This window comes from Papilio machaon, chromosome 12, assembly GCF_912999745.1.
Source record: "Papilio machaon chromosome 12, ilPapMach1.1, whole genome shotgun sequence".
In the NCBI taxonomy this organism is placed as follows: domain Eukaryota; kingdom Metazoa; phylum Arthropoda; class Insecta; order Lepidoptera; family Papilionidae; genus Papilio; species Papilio machaon.
The window spans coordinates 358,965-379,941 of NC_059997.1; the positions used below are offsets into that span (position 1 = coordinate 358,965).

A 20,977-nucleotide genomic window follows, 5' to 3' on the forward strand; every position below is an offset into this window, starting at 1 on the left:
ACCTGGACATAGGCCTTCCCTAATGCTTTGCACAGTATGAGGTCCTCCATCTTCCGCAATTACACAATGCAACAGTTAAATTATAAAATAATAATAAAGCCAATATAATGAAGATACAAAATAAAAAAATAATTAAGTGCTGTTCTAAAATTCTTCAAGCGACCGTCGTAGTCCCTCGCAAAAGGGGCCGTTAGAAAATGACTGCCATCCAGCGATCGAGCCCCAAGATAACAGTCTGGAGTCCCTTCACCCTTCGTCCTTCTCCCTGCGGACGACGCGACGACTTAAATCGGGTCTTATTCTCAATTACGATTGCGGTTCCGAAATTTAATGGAATTTTTACATTTGTCCAACACTTTGACGCTCGTTATAAAAATCAATCTAGCGCTCCAGCTAATGCAATGTACACACTAATCCACGTCCTGTGTAAATTTGTAACAAGATTTTCACAAATTGATTCCGTTTCGAAGCAAATTCAATAAAGACGCAAAGTAAACGTTCCACGGGGATAATTTGAAACGTTTACCTAATCTAAAAGCGGCTGCCGTACCGTCGTCGCCGTATGTAATTATTCAGAAAATCCTTTAGATCGTTATTCTTTTTCATGTAATGGAAATTTTACTATACAAAGTTGTTCGAATGCATTAATGCTGTTGATTAAGTCTTTGATGTCTCATGTTATTATTTGCCCTTGTGTCTAGTAAGTAGTAACTGGTCTGTCGCAAAAAGAAAATTTTCACACAGTCCTGAATCGACAGCTAGCGCCATCTATTGACGCGAACTGCGCGACCAATTCTACCCCGCCCCTCCTCCTCAAACACGCCCCGTTCATTCACTCGTCTCAGTCGGTCTCGTCAGTTCCCGTCTGCGCGTCGTTTTAGTTGTACGTGTTAAATTTGTGTATTTACGTGAACGTTAATATTGTTATTAACTATCGCTCAGCTGATCTAGTGACAAATCATTACTGGTTTTATATTAACGCCATATCACAAGGCCAGTAACGGAACGGCGGCATTAGTTTGTGTGAAGATTTAACGAAAAACAGCAAAGAAATAGTCACAGTTGAATGTAAAAATATACGCGTCGCAGAGAGAACCGTTTCACCGCGTGTGACTCTAATCGATACCTTTAAATGATAACATGGATTCAATTAGGTGTTGTTTTAGAAGACGGTGAGATTGTTGTGTGAGTGTTGTGTTGTGCACCGGCCGCTCGCGCTCGACTGCTACTAAAGCGGTGAGTATTTATCGACATATTTACGTGATAACGCTATAGGATTCGTTTGTACCGATAACTGAGCTCGATGAGATAGTGGTGTACGAATTCGCAACAGAATGCACCAATAATTTTATATATCATCGCATATCCTTAGGTTGAAAGCGCCACGACAAGCTCGTCCGCGCAACCATTTACAGGTCGCGGAATTTGTTTTCAATATTCATTTTATTGCCTGCACCTTACACTGGTTTTATCACAAAAACTTATTTATAACCATTATGCAAATTAATACTTAATACACAACAAATTAAAAATTTAATGGTTTTTACTCTGTATAAAAATGTTTATTTTGTTAAGCTTGGAGATATATGCACGTACTTTGTTTCTTAGATGCACATGTCACATAAATTAAATTAAATGTTTTATAAATTTAATTTATAATTCATACGAACTATACAAAATATAATACTTATATTTAACCTAATTATCACATATTAACATTATAATTTTTTTCATCGGTAAAGAATTAATTTGCTTATTTTTAAGTGTCACCGAAAGTTTATTTCCTCGCGAAATGCGATAAAGAATAACCGAGTTTTTAACACTACAAAGAAAAATTATTAATGACAGAAAGAAATGATAGTAGCCGGATTAAAACCATTTTCAAAATTGTTCCAATTACGTATCTGTCGCGGTGGTGATTGTGTAGTTAAAATAAAACGGTCTATCCTTCATAATGTCAGACCGTGGCGGTGGCAGGCGAGTCTCGTCTCGTTAGCCATTTAAAAGAAATTCATAAATTTCTTGGCGTTAAAATTTACCGGAAATGCAAAAGCGCGAGGCGAGGAATAAACTCCCACTGGACTCAACAGTGCTTAGCTTCCGGTACAAAATTACTGGTAAAAATAAAGAATTGAAACAAAGGGTCTTTAAAATCTGTAGAAAATTAATTTTAGCTTCGGTCAGTAAGAAATATCACTTGTGTAATTTTAACAGACAATAAATCTTTTTACTACATATATTCTAGAAGGAGAACACGTGCATTACTAAATTAAAAAGGTTACTTGTCCGTTATATATTATTTTATCAAATTAAGTTAATCATAGTAATAATATAAATGTGAATGTTAAGATGGACGGATGTTTGTGTGAAGGTATCTCAGGAACGGCTCAATGGATCTCGATGCAATTTGGCATTGGTGTAGAACATAGTCTGGAAGAACACGTAGGCTAATTATTTTTTTTAATCCGCGCGGACGGAGTCGCGGGCACCAGTTAGTATTAGGAATGAAACATGTTTCAAAGTTATTGACCTGCTATAAAGTGAGTTGATTTACTCCTTTTTAAAAATAAAATAGGCGAAATGCAAATATTATTACATTCTACAGAAACACGTAAAAGTTAACAAATTTATTGATAACTATTAGCATTAATTATCATTGTTTAATATTTTATTTAAGAATGTCTATAAATTAAATAGATTATAACAGGCACGGACACAAAATTTAAGAAAAAAAAAACTTATGCAAGAAACAATATACGTTGTGACGAATTAATCAAAGTTACATTATAACTACATAATCCCTCGTGATCTATAAATGTAACTTAGCTAACGGTACAACACTACGATGTACATCACAACATGTACAATGTACACATTGTACAAGTGCTCGTGGCCAGGATTGTTTAAAATATTTGAAAGGTGTGCATCGTAAGCTCGGCGCATCGCACCCGCACACGCCACCTTATCCCCAGAACTCAAACATACATCTTAGGCCGTCGGCACACGCTCAACTCGCTTAAAATTAATTCTTGCCTTCATGCCGTACATGTTTCCTCGTATTTTTATTACCTAAAATTCTCGCACTCCAATCGCTGTAGAAGGCTTTTAGCGGAATACATTTAATTTATTAAATTATGGTAAAGCTGAAACTGTTCATTCGAATGATTCGTTTGCCTTCATCCTCAAAAAATAGACAATTAAGAAGCCAGTTTAGCATCAACTTGCTCTATGCAACAATTATTTATTGAGAATACAAGTCGAACAATGGACGCATAGTGTGATGGGCGGCCTTAACTGTCCGGTTCCTTCCTCGGCGATGCACTTTCTCGCGAGTCTAAAATAGCCCGACCGAGCAGCCGCCCGTTTCGCCCGCCTGACTCACGCCGTATTTACGACCGCCTCCTGGTTCCTGACTGCCTTTTCCTGCCTCTGTACCATTACCTGTACACTCCTGATTACTACACTCTTTACCTGCCTGCCCGATTTCTGCCGTCAACACTTGCTAACTCTAAATCTCGGAGGAAGAAATCTTCTAAGGAGTGTACGGAATTGGCTCAGTCTTTAGGTGTTGGTTAAGTTAGTTAAAAAGCAAAGTTGATAAAAAAAGGATAAAACAAATCTTTACAACATTATAAGTAACCACATCGGTTAATCCAAATGTAATTTTTTTGTTATAATTTTGATTAAATTAAACATTAAAACTTTCCTGAGGAATAATTAACTAATTAATTCTATTAATAACAACTTATTAAATGAATTTATTTCATTGATACAGTTCTAAATCAAACATCAACTGCTTTGTTAATCGAACACTAAACTAACTGAATCTTCTATGATAGGTATTCTTGAGATCAGTAAGAGATGCTCATTGCATTACAAAATACAAATGTATAATTTAATGACCAGCTGTGTGTCGCGACCAGTTCCTCGCATTATTAATATGCGATCATCGAATACTTTTTATTAAATATTTATTCACTAACTTTTTGTGATACAATTTAATGGTGCACAGAATTCCTCACAAGGATCTCTGAGTACACTTGGGAAACGTTGAATATTAATGGAGTAATTCTCAAAACGTTTAACGTGTTTCGAGTCCTGCCAAACGTGGACTAAATGGGCAACCATAGTAGAAAAAAGTTACTATTAAAATTCTTCACGAATCCAACGTATAACTTTATAGATTATATTTAAGTGTTGATTGACTGTTTTTGCGTGATTCAATAACTTAAGTCTTTTAAAATGAATGGAATAACACACGATTTAAGTACAAATGTTTGTTGGTTAAAATGCAAGAAGTAGTTAGTGATTAAATTCCAAATTAATATAAAACTGGTACGCGATGACTTTATTGTTATAAAATGCTCAATTGAAAAAAGCTTATTTAACCTTACCAATATAAATGTGGAGGGCAGAACTCTAGAATACGTTTTCTGTGATTGTTCAATATGCGCTAGCTCCCAGCGAAAGCAAGAGGTGGGCTTTGAGAGCAAACAGCGGCAGCACGGCAACCGTGTGCTGTACTGTTTCACATTATCTAACACCTCCTAATTACAGGTAAAACGCATTACACATAATTAGTACTCATTTGAACGGATATAAAGTCGGCATGGGTCGATGGCCGGGGAACAAACACCGTATTCCAAGATTGTAGGCTTACCACATTCTTATTGTTATAGGGATAGTTCTTGACGTCTTTTGTTAATTCTGAAAAGCAAAACTTAGACTATAATCTGGCTTTCGAGGCTTTCGAGTTCTGTGACAATTAAAAGATCAAAGCTAAATGCCAATTTTATATTAACTGTTTTTAACAATCTTTAATTTAACTGTTTATTGTGTATTTATATATTGATAAATAATATCATTTCAAAGACTTAAATATCTCCATACATTTCAGTCGTTTCTAAATTGTAAATAATGAATTTACAGTGAATATTTTTAAGAGGATTATCCGGACAACTGCATAAATTTGGTGCATGTATTCACACGGCATTGGGCTTATGTTTGCCGGCCAGTTGTGAGGGTATACACAAATTTGTGCGTACATTTTCGGTTACAGACCGACCGCACCTCATTTGCATCGCCAACGTAGCTCGCGCCACACGCTCTGTAATTCAACATAGATATTGTCAAAATATAAATTAAACATTTTTATCAATTCAATAGTCGTTCAATTTTATAATTTGCATTTTATTCTGTACAGATTACTGTAAAATATATCTTTAGAAATGTTTTTCCCGATATGGAATTGAAACTTGAAATTCTTTGAAATGTACTTGAAAATAATTTTGGATTAAATGTTAATCCGAATTAGTTACAGATAATATACGATCACCCTCATTCATAATATATCAAGTTCTATATATAATTGGCAGTTTTTATCTAAATATTTGAGTATGTCTAGACCCTAGGGTAATTAGGGTTCTTAATGTGAGCTGGAGAGGTACATTACGCAGTTAACACCTCAGATGCTTCGAACCTCCGGCCAAACAATTACCGCAGTTACGGTTATTATTACCTGATGAGCAGGGGCTTTCGTGCCTAACACTTCACTGCGCACATTTATATTTTACAGCTTCCTAAAGCTTGCTAAATAGACCTTTATAAACTCTGACTATTCTTTGTTTCTAAGATGTTATCACTAAGATTGAAAATAATACAGTATGTTGTTGTTAATATGAAAATATCAACTGTGCAAGTGTATTAATTATTTTTTAAGGAGCGGATTGAACTGCAATAATACGTAGTAAGATACTTATATACTTTGGACAGTTAAGTAGTAAATAGTTATGAATAGACTCAAGTTTGTACAGTGCACGCAACTGTACGCTGTACCCCACACGCATGCACAGAGCAATGCAGTGCCGTTTCGGTGCGGCCATAATGCCCACTCTATTATGCAGCTACTCTACACGAGTATTTCCGACTCGAAAAGTTATCTGTGTAACATAAAATGTTTTTAAACTGGCTGTGTTTTAAAACGTCATTGAATTCACTCACGCATGTTAATCCTTCAAATCCTACTGGTTGGTTAAGAAATTTCATTTTTCAAGTGCTTCGCATTTGTCGAGTTTTGTTAACGATTAATATAAAAGGATGGTAAATTTTATTAAAAATGTTTTTTTGAGTTCGTAATTTTTTTCATGTTGAAATCATTGAAAAAAAAGTTTAAACATTTTCGTAATAACGACGTTAAGCATTGTTAACAAATGTCGCTATGTACTGACTACATATATATAGCCAAGAGCCATCCACTACTACATGTAGACACCCTTCAAGGAACACAAAGTCTGTTTCTTCTTGCCATCATCTCGATACCTTTCAAACCTTTCCCAACACAATTGTAGAAGTTTTACTTACTCCCGGTAACCTTGGTTACTGTTATGTGTTACCTAAATAAAACATCCTGCTTTATAACTGCAAATATACGTAAACACAAGTAAATTAATATCATATTTGTAACATTGCGTCCAGTGACGTGTTTCCCGTTGCCGCGCGACCGGAGTCCGACAGAGGTGATTAACTCATTGGCAGCTTACGTAAACACCGCGCCGTTTATGCAGCCCTGGTACTTGACGCGCTAATGCGGATATATTTCATAGTTTTGTCCCGTATTCTGTTTATTAACTCGCACAATTCCTGTATTCTCAATTGTACTACACTACATAAATAAATTTTTACAAAGCGAACTTAATAAATAGATTGCAAGTGACACTGCATCAGTAAAAACACACCTAACAGTAATAAATACCATTAAAACCAACACCAGTTGTACTAAGATCTTGTTTCCCTCTTTAGTAATGTTCCCGTGGATCTCCACGGAGGTTGTATTAAGAAAATTAACGAGCCTCCGCGATAGCCCGCTGCGTCCGCCATTGTGTATCGCGCCTTGTTAATAACATTGATAAATAGCACCGTGTCTCTCTGTGTACACCGCGTTGTGCTTTTATAATGTTACCAATTTATTTAACCAACTAATACAATGTTTTATCATTCTGAAAAAACATTGATAAGTTTTTGATCTTTGAGACCGTTAATTGAATTAAAAAAAAAAATGTTGACAAAACTGTTTTTCATTAACCGATACACACGGAGTTGTTGAAACGTGTCACTTATGTGACAAGTGGCCATTATTAAGCTGTGGCACGCGTTTACCGACATTGTTTATAAAATAACTAGAGTAGAGTTCCACTGCAGCGGTAACGAATGGAGCGAACTAACAGTGTTGTATCAATATAACATTGTTTTACAAACATTAACCATGATTGATCATCTAGTGTTATGTAAGTCTATTGTTTTATGTATAACAGCTGTTGCGGTCAAATATTAACATTTGTATAAGCTGTTGGTTAATTAAATTTAATGTGAATAATACTACGACATCCTATCTCTTGGTCCATAATGCTTTGACTTCCAATGATTTGGGTACCTTATTCTTTACCAAAAGTCATAATATGCAGGCTTCTTATGAACTTAGTAACATTTAGAGTGCAAGTTCCATAGACAAGGGTTCATAGCAACTACGATTTTCACATATTCACCGGACGAGTCGGTGTTACTGAACTTGAGATTCCTGGTTATGTCGTGTGTTGGTCGGGATGTTGTAATCGGTTATAATTAGTGATACCTTAACACCGATGTTAATCCGGCTTCTCCCGCGCCGCAACCACGCCACTCCCCGGGGATTTGCTGTGTACTGATAATAGCTCTCGGAGATTATCCACTCGAATACTTGCCCTAATAAATTAATAATAATTTTAATATTCATTAGTAAAGCATATATAGGTTAAAGATTTAGTACGTAACAGTCCGACAGAATAACTAAACTGGATGGATTAGTCACTGTTCTAATCTGACTTAATTTCAGAACAGAATCAGCTGCAACTTTTGTCTCTACAAACTCCATATATTACAGGTCTTGGTAGTGAAAGTTTAAAAGTACTTGGCTACCTATTATGTCAATTCAACCACGTATTAGAAAGCTACACTAGATAAAGTAACGTTAGATATCGGATATCGCATTCAAACTTCTCTATATATTAACATTATTTACAAGCAATCAAAACAATCTGTATTTGTTAGCTTCATACTGGAGTACCAGCAGTAGAGGCAGCTATAATAATTCATAGCGTCGATATCGCGCGGCATTATTACACCGACCTCATCGATCACAAATATCGCCGTGCACTATACACACCACAGTGTACACAACTGCAGTAAAACCAATTGTAGTCAACGCGATACATTAGACAAAATTTTCACTGAGTATAATATTTATACCTACTTGTAAGTCTGCAAAGTATTAAGTCATCATAAAACTAAAAGGTTTTTTCAATATCTACTAACATTATATATGGAACCAAAGCAATTCCATTGTACTTATATATTACTACTTCATTATGATTTATAGCTGTCACAAACATGTTCTCATGGCTTGATAAAGATTCTTCTGGTACAAGGCGATAAGATATCGGTCGCTATCGCCGCAATCCGCGCCAACATATTGCGAGGCTATTACAAACTTACTACATACATGTTACTGGAGCTTATCTTGCTCTTTAACTTCGATACTATACGTAAGCATTGGTAACCGATTAGAGTTGACATTAGCTAGGAATCAAATAAACCGTATTAATTGAACTTGAACCCTTTTAGTAAATGACATATTTTGACTGGCATGTCTGTTAAGTAAATTGTAGAAATCAAAGTAGTCTTCATTCTAAGATTATTGACCTAATCCATTCGTATCATTTGATATACTGCACCTTTCTGTCTGGGATATTTTTGTAGTCCCTAGATTAGTCTTGATCATGTATTCTTGGCGGGGTATCATTGATGGGGCTGATGTCAATAACGTGTAAGCTTAGGTACTAATTAACGATGCACTCAAAAGCTTTGTGTTTCGATTAAAGGCGCAGGTAATCAGCGGCGGAGGCCAGGCGTTCCCTCGCGCGGAGTCCCTCCGCCCTTCACCCCACGGGAAACCCAAGTCACGTCATCAGGGAGGACTCCCCTATGGATCTAAACTGGCAATATTAGTTCTCAGCCACTACGTTCTGTGCTTTGTGGGCGAAAGAACAGGAAATTGGAACGCTTAACGCAGTTTTTAGTTTGTGGCAAGAGGCGATGCTTTGTGTTCGCGCTCTGTACGTTTTCATTTTTGTTGCCAGCCAGTTTTTAAGTCTTCGTTTGAGTTACAGTTATATTACAATAGTCCAGTAGTTTACATAATAATAATTGTAACATCGGCTTCATTTAAATCGGCTTTTTCTATTGTTTTAATTTCAGACCATCCCATGCATTTGTAAGGCCTCATTTATACAGATTCCTGTGCAACAGTTTTACACAACAGGCCTTTAAAATGAAGCTCGTAAACTTTATTATAATCGACCTGTATTATCACAAGCAATTTTTAAAGTCAAATTTATGAGAGTTTATTGTCCAAATATTTGTCCTCCGAGCAACAATGCACGAAGTATTTTCGTTAGCACCATTACGTAGCGATGCATCAGTAAAGGAACAGACCAAAGTGGCCCTTCTTCCAATATTGGTAAGGACCACAATCGGCTAATACACTCAATTCGCCGGGGATCGATTATTTGAGCAAACGAGCGGGCTATAAATCATGCTCTCCCGCTTACCTGCGACCGACCGATAGGGAAAAAAGGGCCAACTCCTAATACAAGCGAATGACATTTCTAACTGTGTAATTTGGGAGTCCTTCTGCGATTAGTTTTACGCAAATATAGCTCGATGTAGCGATAAAAATGTTTTAAAAGTCGTCCAATTCCTTTACAGAATTTCCCGGGAGTGATGAAGTTCTTATCCATAATTTTTGTCTACACTCTCCTATTTCCATAGACTCTTAAATGTTCAATATAGAACTAGTTAATATAAATATAAACAATTTCATCAGAAGTCATTAAATCGATTGAGATATAAAGATTACAGACGTGAACAATTTACATTAGCATTTCGTTTTTGTGTAAGACAGCTGAAGCAATTCCACGAAGTGACCGCAAGTTGCGATCACATAGGGATCGATTACAGGACACGGTGCACTGGTATTTAGTTAAAGCGAGCCTCGTGCGTTCTCGGTAACTGACGAGATAAAAACAAACCAACAGTGAACCGAAATAGACGCGTGTCTGGCGCAGAGCTGCGAGCGACCGATGTCGTTACACCCGATGTAGACATATAACCATATTCGATATGTCAACTGTGGTAGCAATAACCCGACATATGGAATCGAAACTATCGTCTATTTAGTACACGTGTACTTATTAAGAAAACGTTTGATCATCGACGCGAGATATATCCTATTGTCGAGATATATCCTCGCTTGTAGTACAATAGTACTACAAGCGAGTTCTAATAAAATTAAATATCATTAGTTGGTACGACGACGTTGAAAACTTGTTCTTCCAACCACGTCCTTGAAACAATTTTGCTTTCTAACTTGTCTAGGAAACAACAGAGTATTATTATAACAATAAAATTCACATTTAAAATAAAATAAAGAAGATAGACTTTCAGTCATGTTTTTGTGACAATGTGACAAACTAAAATAAAACAAAACAAGCATCGCTATTATATTAGAAATTGTAAAGCTAAATGAGTGCAGTAAAACAATCTAGACGCTTGCCCTTTTCCGTCCCCGCGCACAATGTACGCAGGTAAAAGTACTTCTGATATTTACTAAACAATACAAGCTTTGTTTTATCCTCAACTTTTTATTTTATCTGCTATTTGTCTCATGTTTATTTTATGGTTAGTTTATTAGAAAAGTATTTTGTTCACTTTTTGTCACCATTTCTCGTGAAGGGACGGTGATGTTTTGTATATTTTTTTTAACTTTATTAGAATCTTAACTATTCAGCCGTAACTTGTACTTTGCACTGAACAATCTAATATAATAATATTTTTCACGAACCCCCTGTATAGTATTTGAGAACAGTCGATGCTATATGAAAACATATCGTTTATAACTGAGGTAGTAGCACGTAATGCATCCTGTATAGTTTTGTTTAATTGTACAAACACGAGACAAAGACGTATTGTGTGTATATGTACAGGCAGGTCAGTGCCGACGTCCGGCGCGGCGGACGTCCGTATGAGTCTCCCTTGTTTACTAGCCCGCTAATACCACGTCAACAACTGATATATAATCAGCAGCTTTGTAATTACTACCTAAGATAATATATGAGTAAATTCAAGCTACCATTTCCACTTCATTTTACTTTGTATAAAAACCGAGATGAAATAAGAACTTAACTTTTTAAGTTAATAAAACTTAGCACAAGTTTTATTATACTAAAGTAATTAAACTGTTTTCGATAGACCTCAGGTTATAGTGATATTAAACATTCCGAGATATTATCAAGTTGGGATTCCAATTCGAAGAGGATTCCGCGTGAAAACTTCGCGAACAAGTCTCAGTAAACTTAGGAATTACGACTAATTCCCTACGCGGAGATAGGGCGAAAGGTAAAAACATCTTAATCCGGGTCCGAGCCCGGGGGACCAGATCTAACCCGGTTATCCGGGACGGTCATCTCGTCTCTGAGTTGTCAAGTCGGAATTTGCTTATGGCGCGTCTTACAAAAAGAAATCTAATTATGAAACAAATTTAAATGTTCATTTTTACTACAATTCTCCGTTTTCGCGTTTTTTTTTTTTGTCTTTAAAAAAATCTCGAGACCTAAGAAAACATCTTGAGTCAAATTCCTGATAACTTTTTTACTGAAGATGTTTCTATAAGACGTAAAGTATTCAATTATTGTATACCTTGTCGTAAAATTCTTTTTTAAAAATATTTTTATTTAATCCTTAATATTCAACTTTGAAGCTGGCCTTTTCCTAGCAGCACAAATTAAGCAATTAAGGAAACGAAAGTCAACCAAACCCTATGTTAATTAAGAAAACAAAATCTTTTCAAAAAGAAAACTTTCCCGCCATTTCTTGTTACTTAGGCCGCGAGAAGCTCAAGTTTGATCTGTCAAGCGTAAAATTGGCGGGAGCAAGAAAACGTTGACCCAATGGAGGTGATTACTGTGCGCCCGAGGGCGAAGGCCCGGGGTTGAGGCCGCCCCGCGCTCTTCTCTGCGCCTTCACCCCGCGATTTGTTATTTAAAATGTCAACTTACATTTCTGGTTAACCGGAGATAGCTTTGAACTGCGATTTTTTGATTCAAAACCGTTTTAATCTCGGTTCCAATTTAACTTGTTAAAGCAAAAAATACAAATTTAAAAGATTACGGTACAAGATTAGTTTACAAACTACAAGCAACCAATATTATAAAAGAGTAAATTTAAAGCAACAATATTTATTCCCATACTAGTCAAACATCTGTTGTTAAGAGCTCTTGGAAGAACGGCCATTTCAGCGCCTGTCAACACCTCCTTATCCGCAAAAAGGTGTAAGTAAGGCTTGTACCATCTGTTCCACATTCTTATAATTTAAGTTTTAACTTCAGTATAGTATAGCTTCACTTTACAATTTTTTTTCTAAAATTAAGTGTCCCTGCATCGCTTTATAAATCTCGTCAAACCGACGAACAGCTAGTTTGTATTTTTATAGTGTTACTTTACCGTGTTGTCGGGGACGTCGTAAATAACTACAGCGTCACCTTGCGGTTCATGTGGTCACTACAGCTGCGAGGGTGACCATTTAACATAACATACACGGACTGTTTATACAAAAGAAATTCTCAATAAATTCCTATCTTAGACCAACAAGTTTGTCATAAAATAATCCGAAAAACAAAAGTGTTCCAAACAAATCACGCATATAGAAAACTGTCACTGGCGACAAATTCTATGCACATTTTTCTTTTATTAAATTAAAAAGAAATAACCACAACCAATTATCGCGTAAAATCAATAAACAATCTGAACTAGAACTACCGAGAATCAAAGCTCACAAAAATGCCTTAGTAATCTTCTTACTTGATATTTAATACTCAACCTGTATCACTTACAGATCACGTCTCTCTACGTGATTCATAAATCATACTCTATTTAGATGTCTATTTGTAATTTGTATGCAATAAATCATCTAATGTGACCTCCCAAGCTGAATAACATCATGACACACAAGTTACGCACTATCACATGTATCACATAGGACTTAATAAATATATAATGTGTTTAATTTTATTGCACACGATGACAATGGATTGTGAACTAGCGTTCAGTTCACGTAAAGTAATTCATTCACAGTTTTAATTGTCATTAAACATGTGTAAAATATTACACAATTTATAAATTACACAAATGATAAAAAAACTTTCGAATTCAACTACATTATAATGTGTAATTTGTTACACAATTCGTCGAACGCATAAATAAGTTGTTCGATACGTAACACTATTAAAATGCACTTGTGTCCGTCTATATTTATAACGTAGCCTCAAGAGAATTGCTCACATCTGCTCACTTCTAAGTAATAAAACATATGTCATTTGTCAACAAATTTATTTCCATATAAATACTATAATAAACAGCAACTGCTTACAAGTATCTAGAAAAAAGTTTGTTAGTTGTATGGAGAAATTTACCGAAAATGTCTTACGAGTATAAAGTTCCCGTAACTTGGAAGAGTTGCTTTAACATTATTACTGAGACTGTAAAGTTGTCAGTTTAACAATATAGCACACTAGTGTCTGGTAAGTTTATAAGAATTTACAAATGAAGGTTATAGAAATTTAACATCAGCAAATATCGTCAGATAAGATAGCAGTTTGTGAGGATAGAGCGGCGCGGCGACACATTGAAGCGGATAACACGGCATGAGGCGCGCGTTTGTGCGGACTCTCATTAGCGCGGTAACGAGATGCGTGCTTGCCGCAAATCGCATGCGTTGGGCGGTAAATTTAAAATTATTATAAAAATTAATATCAAGAAAATAAGAAAACTTGAGAATATTAGTCATACGTTGATGGATTACGAATAATGAACAACAAAACTATAAATGTGAACTTCAAAAATTGAAAGACATTTTAAGTTAAACTGTAACATTGTGTCGAAATAAATATGATTAACAAGTAGAAGTAAATTGGTATAAAGTAAATAATAAGTTCTGGTAATAAGCAGCAGATATATACAGTTACTGTAAACCCGCTCCCGCCAGCGCCTTACACCACGCTCCAGTCTATAAGCTTTTAATCAGTTGGCCCGCAGCCAAACGATCGGGCGTCAACCTCGCGACACGCGGGCGACGCAATTCGCACCAACATTCGTCAAACTTTCCATACGGCGATATGTTCCCGCTGCGTGCTCTGGTGTTCCACCTCGCAGGACTTGAATGGAAGCTGGCGGATGTACCGTTACTGCAACTGTGATGAAAGATGTATCCCTCCCACTACAGTGAAATATCAGCACAAATATGTACACAAACAAATCAAACCTTCATGGGATTAAGAGACAAAGGACAGATATTTCCTCATACAGTTTTTCTATTAACGTTTTTGTTATGGTTTTACTAAAATAGTTAAAAGACTTTAGCACCAGCCAAGACCTGAAAGTTAGACGCTATTAGCGTATTTATTAATATGTGCGTAATTGGTACGGATAATTGTCGGGCATGAGACCACCGCTACGTGACAGTGACCTCTCTGCAAACAATTGCTTTCTTTGCTCAAGCACATAATTGTCATTTAAAAAGCGACATGAGTGCTTTGTTAATAATTTCGGAGTTCACAGCTAATTACAATCCGTGTCCACTCGACTACAAGAAAAACGGTTGCCTGACATGAACCGTCATTGTCAGTCGAAGTATGAGTGATGAAGTATGAATTCCTTGGCAACGATCCCGTATCGAACTTTAAAATAGCATTGATTTGCGGCAACTAACACGCGCGCTAACAAATAAGGTAAAACGACAAAACGTCGCGCACGTCCGGACTACACTGTACTGAATTAATGTTACTGCTTCCACTGAACCGGAATAATCGCGACCAAGTAAGACAGGACGAGGTGTGGCCACACTGCAAACGATTTAGTTTTTATTTCATTTAACATTTGTACCTTATAATATAGGCTTTGTGTGGTATTTAAAACGTCTGATTAAGAAATTTAGTCCAAAGTTGTGACACAACTTTCTTTATATTAACTCATCCGCTTACTCATTGAAATATTTCTCATCCTACGCGCATCATTGCTCAGAACTAGAAATACATTGCTTTTCTTGATTTAAGAAGCTTTGCAAATTATGTATTGTGGTATTGTCCTGATCCTTATAATAAACATAAAACAAATATTAAAGCAGCGTCGGTGGCTCAGGGGTTAAGCACTTGACTTGCAATCTGCAGGTCCTGGGTTCGAATCCCGCCATGTACCAATGTGTTTTTCGATTTTCGATTTACATATGTACATTTATCCGACGTTCTTACGGTGAAGGAAAACATCGTGATGCAACCTGCACATATCTGAGAAAAAATTCAATGATATGTGTGAAGTCAACCAACCCGCATTGGGCCAGCGTGGTTGACTATGGCCTAGTCACCCCTAACTTGGGGTAGGCTCCGAGCCCCTCAGTGGGGACGTATAGTGAGCTGATGATGAAATATTAAAGAGGATGGAATCTTTTCTTGTCTAAACTTAATTTATAATCTAATCTACTAACGTAATATGTATACAGAAACCTTTAAATGTTAATCTTGTGCATGTTATTTTTATAACCTAGATAATTATAATAGAAACGTTTCTAAACACAATGTAAATAGTTTTAGTATATTCTGTGTTTGTCATCCTTTAGTTTAAACTGATTAAGAAATGTTATTAAAGTATAACAGATGAGCGCTGTGTACTTTAGCCCACGTCTTCAACAAATAGTGGAGATAAACGAATTTTATTGTGTCTTAAATGTTAACATTAATTTTACCGCTACAAAGTAATTGTTTTGGGCTTTCTTTACTTTATATTAAATACGCTTAACAACAACTTATTTAAAAACCTTATAATTTTTCATAATTTCATTGTATTGAAGTACTTAATCGGATTTCAAATTTAACACATAAAAAAAGCCTATAATGTTGTGCTTTATGATAATGAAGATACGCTCATAACAAGCTCTTTCCAATCAATACATTTCACAATTAAACACACTGTTGATTGTGCGAACGTCGATGCCGATTGTTGGCTCTCGATCAATTGATACCGCGGTCGTTCGTTGCGATCGCACTGGTGTGTGCGCGCCTTTATATCCCATCAGTGTTGTGCGTTTTGCACGGCGAGTGCAATTTGTAATGTTGAACATTAGAGCACAGGCACATGTTGCAGATGTTTTACTCAAACTAGAACTTTTACCACACGCATGTTATGTAACCTAGTGAGCGATGTAAAGTTGCGAGCTTGCTTTACATTTTCATATAAGTATTGCACAACTAGGCAGAAATGTATACATATGTTTGTTAGAACTAAAAGTTTATTAGAATATCTATAGAATTACCAATTAAATACACGTATAAAAGATGACTTGTATAATATAATTAAAAGTCTGTAAAGCACCTTTATTAATTAACAAACTTTTGTTTTCAATACTTGACACGATCCTTTCTCCGGTCTCGCTCAGCGCACAAGACGCTGTGACACTTCTGACACTTTTAAACTTTCAAAAAAGACACAAAGGTAGTCGCGTAGTGTTTTGAGAGTGACAAAAAGCAGGGCCACGTCTTAGTTAAAATATTCTGTAAGAAGAACAAACGGCATTGTGTACGTCGCCCTGATATCCGCGGCATGTTTCCCTACACACTGACTTTGCACTCTTTTAATTGCCCACTTTTTTATGTATATTATATGTACAAGATTTATAATCTTTTAATTCTTTTAATTACGTCGTATAATTTTAAAATTATAAGGGAATTAACTCATCTCGTGTAATAATTAGTACTGACTAAACTTCACGCAAAATACGCGCTTGTCGTGGAGTTGCGGAAAACTGAGCCCCAACTACTAACTAACTAGAGTACTGACTAAATAACTTGTGCAAATAGAAAATTGTTTTTAAATCACCACTCCTCAAGCGTTAGAACAGTATTTAAACTAATCTTGCCGCATATTAACTGTTAGACAGTTAAATAGGGCATGTGTACAACAGTAGTTCATGTCTCCTATACCTGCCGTCGTAGTGAACAAAGTCCATCAGAACATTATCCGTGTAACAAGACAATTGCTCTCTTCCTCGTGTTCTTTTTTCTTCTTGCTAATATAATTTGTATATGATTGTTGTCTATGAAATAAAACAAAACTTACTCGCTATTAAACACTACATTTCTACATTTTATGAGGTTATTGCCATTAGCAAATCTTCCCACAAATTCGCTCAAGATTAGTTGGTTAGTGCTAGCTTTGTGTAAAGCATGCATTTAGTGGTTTTGACAAGATATATTGATGTCGCGCTGTAAAGTTGTCTGTAACCACATTGAGGATTCTTCCGGCCGGGTCCGTGTCGACGGCTTGTGTCGATGTGTCGGACGCAACGCCGCGTGTCGATAGCTCGTGTCGATGGCTCGTGTCGTTAAGAGCGCATTAGCCGGCGCTTGGACGCGAAGCGTCGTGGCGCCCTCTCCCGCACATATCATACTACACAGATAGGACATCGTTTTGTTATTCGTTTAAAAATATTTTTTTCAAAACAGCAAGTACTCGTACATTGTACCTAAATAAGTCCATCACAGCGTTGTTAGTTATACGTGATGAAAACAAGAACTTGATGACAATAAGGGTAACAAGAGTGTTGCTATTAGTCTCCCAGAAGCTGCGTTGCATTAGGTACAAACTGATCGTACCGCGTCGCGTCGTTACGGTAGCTAATCAATGACATGCCGTGTATATCCACCCGGCGCTTACTCGACCCAAAATAAATGGTAGTATTTAACTTAAACTAAACTAATTCCATCCAACGTTCGACGAACCTCTGCACGGAGACCGATCGCGTTTATTTTCCCCTTTTTATAGAATACAGCTACAAACTATTTGTCCGATGTATTTCGAGTAATTTGCTTTATTGCTGTCGTTAATTTTATTTGTTTCCTATTGTTACATCGTGAAGATAAAGTTCTACAATTAGAAGTCACAGGTCCAAAAAAATTAAGCTCGCTTCTTTATAACATAAAGTTTAAACTTATTACTCTATAAATCTTAATGTACACATGCCATTGTTCAACACTAAACTAATGTTAGAGCGGTCGTTAGGATGTCACAACACTACAGAATAAAAGTGAAATGCATCAGCGAAGCTTCTCACCCAATAACACTTGAAAAGCGATTACTGATCGAATACGAGTATAGCTTCCGTAAATCGAATGCCAATTCAACTGGCTCCCTGTATCCGCCACGCAATAGACAACCTTATGACAATGCAGTACGGTGCTTATTGGGGTGTTAGTATGTTGTCGATGCAGCACACTATCAGTATGATAAGTTATCAGAACAAAAGATTGTGTGAATGTATCGGAAGGATTGCCGACGGCCGCCACGGATTTTATATTTGGCTCGTGATTTTTACAATGTAATCGTACCTTTTTGTACCGGTCTAGAGTTATATAATATGCTACAAACATACTATTACAAAGTTTGAAGAGTTCATTTTGACTTGGCTTACGTTGGTTTTATCTCGTAAACTATAAACACATCATCAGTACTGGCATCGCATACTATGTTTTGGTAAACATATATAGATCCGAATTTATGACGAGTCCTGGACCTTAACATTTTAAGACAAAATAATACTGACACCAGAAACCAGGTGGGGAAGATAGAGCTTGTTAATTTCCAATGGGTACGGTTCAGGGTTTATCTTGTCACTTTTACATCTCTTTTTTCTAGTCAATTATGGGTAATTATTATATCACCTTTGATTAAATCGTTAGTTGTAATTGTTTCTAATGTTGTGCTGTCTATTTTCAGATGCGGTTAGCTTAGTGTGCGCAATGTGTGCGGGCGTGCAGGGCGCGTGGCGCGCGCTGTCGGCGCTAGTTGCGTTGAGCTGTCTGGTGGGATGCGGCGCGCTGCAGCAGCCACGATGCGAGGAGATCACCATCCCTATGTGCCGCGGCATCGGCTACAACCTCACCTCATTCCCCAACGCCCTTGACCACGACACGCAGGAGGAGGCCGGGCTAGAGGTCGGTGCACTCAAACAACTATAGCCATTAACCAATATCACGACTTCATCGAGCAAACGAGCTTCCCTCTAATAGTCACTGAAACATTTTTCTTGACAACTTTTAAACGTATGAGACAACTCTGTACAAGGGAAATATGCAGTGAAGAAATTTTCCGAACGTTATAAACTAAATGAAACATTATCAAATGTTATCAGTTTATTTGTATTGAATCTATCTTATCTGTATGTTATTATCCAACTTGGAGATTTGCCCCTGAACTCAATCCGCGTACAAACATGACACTATGGAGAAAAAATTCACGACATAATGAACATTCATACGTTTTTTTAGATTTGACGACATTCCGATAAGAAAGAGTGAATAGAGGTTTGTGTAAGTGGTATGTAGAAATGATAATAACGTATGTGTGCGTGTTGCAGGTGCACCAGTACTGGCCGCTGGTGGAGATCAAGTGCTCGCCGGACCTCAAATTCTTCCTGTGCTCGGTATACACGCCAATCTGCATCGAGGACTACGCCAAGCCGCTGCCGGCGTGCCGCAGCGTATGCGAGCGCGCACGCGCCGGCTGCGCACCACTCATGCAGAAGTACGGGTTCCAGTGGCCCGAGCGCATGGCCTGCGAGAAGCTGCCCAAGATGGGCGAGCCCGACCAGCTGTGCATGGACGAGAACGAGCGAGCGCAGGAGCCGGAGCCGCCGCGTCCGCCGCCGCGCCGTCCCCACAAGCCCTGCAAGGATCCAAAAAACTGCGAAAGCGCTGCCGGCGGCGAGGGCGGCGGCGAGGAGTGCGCGTGCGCGTGCCGGGCGCCGCTCGTGAGCGTGCGCGCGCACAACGCCAGCGTGCCCGGCCTCGCCAACTGCGCCGCGCCTTGTCGCGGCCCCTTCTTCTCGCGCGAGGAGAAGGAGTTCGCGGCCGTGTGGATCGCGCTCTGGAGCGGCCTGTGCGCCATCTCCACCCTCATGACGCTCACCACCTTCCTCATCGACTCGCAGCGCTTTAAGTACCCCGAGCGGCCCATCGTCTACCTCTCCGCCTGCTACTTCATGGTGGCGCTGGGCTACCTGGCGCGACTCGTGCTCGGCCACGACGAGATCGCATGCGACGGCGCCGTCATCAAGACCTCCGCCAACGGACCCAGCGCGTGCACCCTCGTCTTCATCCTGGTTTACTTCTTCGGCATGGCGTCTTCGATCTGGTGGGTGGTGCTGTCGTTCGCATGGTTCCTGGCGGCCGGGCTGAAGTGGGGCAACGAGGCGATCGCCGGCCACGCGCAGTACTACCACCTGGCGGCGTGGCTCGTGCCCGCCGCCAAGACGGTGGCCGTGCTGCTGGCGGGCGCGGTCGACGGCGACCCGGTGGCCGGCATCTGCTACGTGGGCAACTCCTCGCCCGAGAACCTGAAGAAGTACGTGCTGGCGCCGCTGATCGTGTACTTCGCGCTCGGGGCGACCTTCCTGCTGGCCGGCTTCGTGTCGCTCTTCCGCATCCGGTCGGTGATCAAGCGGCAGGGCGGCATCGGCGCCGGCTCCAAGGCCGACAAGCTCGAGAAGCTGATGATCCGCATCGGCGTGTTCAGCGTGCTGTACGCGGTGCCGGCCGGCGTCGTCATCGGCTGCCTGGCGTACGAGGCGGGCGGGCGCGCGGGCTGGCTGCGGCGCGTCGCGTGCGGCCCCGCCTGCGGCCCGCGTCCGCTCTACTCCGCGCTCATGCTCAAGTACTTCATGGCGCTGGCCGTGGGCATCACCTCGGGCGTCTGGATCTGGTCCGGCAAGACGCTGGAGTCGTGGCGGCGCGTCTGGCGCGGCGGCCGCGGCCCGCACCGCGCGCTCCCCAAGGGCGGCGTGTGA

General features: G+C 38.8%; 1 protein-coding gene across 1 annotated transcript; it reads left to right on the forward strand.

Moving 5' to 3' along the window:
- The first annotated feature begins 841 nt into the window (after nt 1–841).
- LOC106718897 (frizzled-2) lies at nt 842–20,977 on the forward strand. Its single transcript, XM_045680138.1, has 3 exons — nt 842–1,236; nt 18,910–19,127; nt 19,550–20,977. The coding sequence occupies exons 2-3, from the start codon at nt 18,933–18,935 to the stop codon at nt 20,975–20,977; spliced, it is 1,623 nt and encodes a 540-aa protein (XP_045536094.1). The 5' UTR covers nt 842–1,236; nt 18,910–18,932.